Below are 3103 nucleotides of genomic sequence, written 5' to 3' on the forward strand. Positions count from 1 at the left end.
GTGCTTAGCAAACCTCTCTGTATTGAGACGCTCAATGCATGAATGCAATTACATGCACATTTGTGTTTTTGAAAGCTGCAAAACGAATGTATGTAGATTGTGCTCGTGACATTTACCAAAGCAGATCATATTACTAAAACTAAACCTCACAGTTTCAGCAGTTGCACACAGTTGCATGGTTATTTTATGTCACTGCTGGCCTTTCGTCGTTGTGAAGCGTATAAAACTCCGACAGCAGCTGAATCTACCTGTCTGATGGTGTTTGAGGAGGGGACGTGGGCGAGATAACCCACGTCCATGTTTATAAAAACGAGATAAAAATATCGCAGAGAGCCCTGATTGTGCCGGAGAGCTCGCTAGAGAGGGAAAGGGCAAGGAATTTAAAAACATCCTCTCTACTTTGCCAACAGTTCCTCGCCGTTTTAAGCGCAGTCTGTCTTGTGCGCGAGCGTGTTTGGGGTGAGTAGGTGTCTGTGGATGAGTGGGACTGCCTGGTAGGACGTGTAGGCATCTGTTGCCATGACAACCATCTGCTGTTATGCATAAGCATCCTCTCGGGCTGCCCACACAGTGTCATCGCAATGAGATATAGAGAGAGCGAGCGTTTGAAGCAGTGACTGCTGCATGGCTCATTGTCTGTGTGTTTCATGTAGGCCCAGACAGAATCTGCAGAGTTTTTCCACAGTTTCTGTGCTGGTTTTTATGGGGGTAAAACTGCAGGATGGGTTTTGACAGAGAGAACTTCAGAGCACATTTGCATTAGTATTATAAACAGTATTGGGTGTAATGGTTAAATACAGAGTTCTGGCATGAAACTCTAGATGGCGCAGTCCGATAGGTCTAACTCAGTCTGACCTAATGACATCATTATCACATGGCACAGCTGATTGGTTCTCTCCTGTATCGGTAGCCAATGAGCTCGCTGCTCAACATTCAAATATATGACTAGTGCTTGCCGTAGCAGTTGCAGCGCACTTCAGAAACCCTCCACCTTCCCCAGCTCCACCTGTATAGATCTGCTACGAGGTGATTCATGTACGCTACATGGGGGTTGTTTCATGTATGTTATATGTGCAGCAGCAGTATTTCTTACATGCTCACAGCAGTATGTTGTGGATGTATTGCAGCAGCAAGTCTCGTTACTTGCTCTGCCGCAGCAGCAGCGTAGCAGATCTCTTCCGCCAAGACCAAATACATTAACATTGTCATATACATTACCGTACCAATCCCTCCGAGAGTTGTCATGACAGAAATGTAGTTGTGTACAGTAAGAGAGACGCATGTATCCTGAGGAAGACGCTCTTTGGAGAGGACCTGATGTTATTGACTGTACTGATTGTGGGCGGGGCTACAGACAGTCGTTGAGAGCTTCTGCCGATTGATCGCGATGGAATCGCTCATTTGTCGTCTGCTGTTCTTCACGCTGATCGCTCATCAGGTGTCGACCGCGGATCAACAGACGGGTGAGAGATCAACTATCTGGATTCATGGTTCCTGTCCTTGTTTTGCTCTGTTTAACTAGTTTGATTAGGACGTTCACTGCTAATAGCTATGTTTCCATCCAAAGTAACGAATTAAGCTTGTGCGCAAAATTGGAATATCGACAAAATTGGCACCATTTCCATCCAGTGCGCTGAAGAGACCAAGTCGTCACTTCCAGATTAACTTTCGCTAAATATTACAAAGAAATCGAATTAAATTTGCTGCAGTAGGAGAAGGCACTGTATAATAATTTTCGTAAACAATAAACTACGAGCTTCAGATGTCGCATGTCTTTTTTGATTCACATTAAGGAATTTATTCGGTAAAAGTGTTTCCATCGTAGTTTATGCGCATGTTTTCTCACCGGATAAGAATTTTATACGACTTAGTTGAGCGCATACATTTTTTTAAAGCATATTATTTAGAATTTATACGCATCTTGGTGTTTCCATCCAGCGTTTTTTTATGCAATATCCCAAAATGCGCATAAAAATAGTTGAAGATGCTAATTTAACTTATGCGCAAAACTGGAATATGGCATAAAACATATTTGCGAAGAAAGCACCGTTTCTATCCAACGAGTCAAAGAGAACAAAATCATCACTTCCTGATAAACTGGCACTAAATATCAGTAAGAAAAGTAGGAGAAGCCACCGAATGTAATCATTTTCATATATTATAAATTGCGCGTGAGAATTAATGTGCATCTTGGCATTTCCATCCAGCGGTTTTCTATGCAATATCCCAAAATGCGCATAAAAATAGGTGTATGGAAACAGTGCTACTGTTAGATAACTGGTGAAACGTGCACAGTGTGATGTTTGTTGAAGTTCTGGGTGTGTTCCAGTGTTTCGGTCCCGGCGGCGGGCCCATGCGTTCCTGCTGGAGGAGATCCTGATTCAGGGGAATCTGGGGCGCGAGTGCTTTGAGGAGAGATGCAACAAAGAAGAGGCCGATGCTTCGAGAACGACCAGAAGACAGTATGACATCTGATGATCATCACAAACACATCACTGATCAGTGATTCAGGATCCAGGATTGTTTTTGTTGGGATGCTTATAAAATAATTGAATTGTGTAGGCAATGAACACACAAACGGCATCCAAACAACATGCGGAAACGTGTGGAATGCGGAAAAATGTGTGGAATGTGTAGAATTTTTTTTTTTAGTTTTGCACTGGAAAACGACAAAAAAATACTTATTTTTTGCAGAAGGGAATTCTTTAAAAAACATAAAAAATCGTAAATCAAAAACTTTTGACTGCTAGTGTACATTTGAAAATATTTAGGGCAGCTTCATGTTCTGACTCAGCCAATCACTTGTGTTTGGGGCGGGGCTTTCTGACTGACTGGCCAATGACAGACGAGTGTTTGAAAATGTCATTTTTGCAGTTCAGTTCGATGTAATGATGCAGAGATCAATCGTGCCACCATTTATTGTTTATAGTGATTTCAAATCATATAAATGTATTGCAGTCATGAGAACCACGTACAAAAGGAAACATCTGCACTGTAAAATGTTTAATTTGTAATTTTTTAGAAGTTGCAAATAAAGCTATTGTATGTTTTACAAGAAAATACTATTTCAGTCTATCTGCTTCAAAATTTCACGTGTAATTCA

At 41.6% G+C, this 3103-nt stretch overlaps 1 protein-coding gene across 1 annotated transcript in view; it reads left to right on the forward strand.

Annotated features, from left to right (window-relative positions):
• Nucleotides 1-2475, forward strand: part of LOC107570070 (coagulation factor X-like) — an 11185-nt gene extending 8710 nt beyond the window's left edge. Inside the window, exon 8 of the mRNA XM_016256262.1 lies at nt 2330-2475. Within this exon, the coding sequence (XP_016111748.1) occupies nt 2330-2475 (146 nt within the window). The remainder of the gene's footprint in view (nt 1-2329) is intronic.
• Nucleotides 2476-3103: the final 628 nt, after the last annotated feature.

This window comes from Sinocyclocheilus grahami, unplaced genomic scaffold, assembly GCF_001515645.1.
Source record: "Sinocyclocheilus grahami isolate Dianchi unplaced genomic scaffold, SAMN03320097.WGS_v1.1 scaffold1411.1, whole genome shotgun sequence".
NCBI lineage: Eukaryota > Metazoa > Chordata > Actinopteri > Cypriniformes > Cyprinidae > Sinocyclocheilus > Sinocyclocheilus grahami.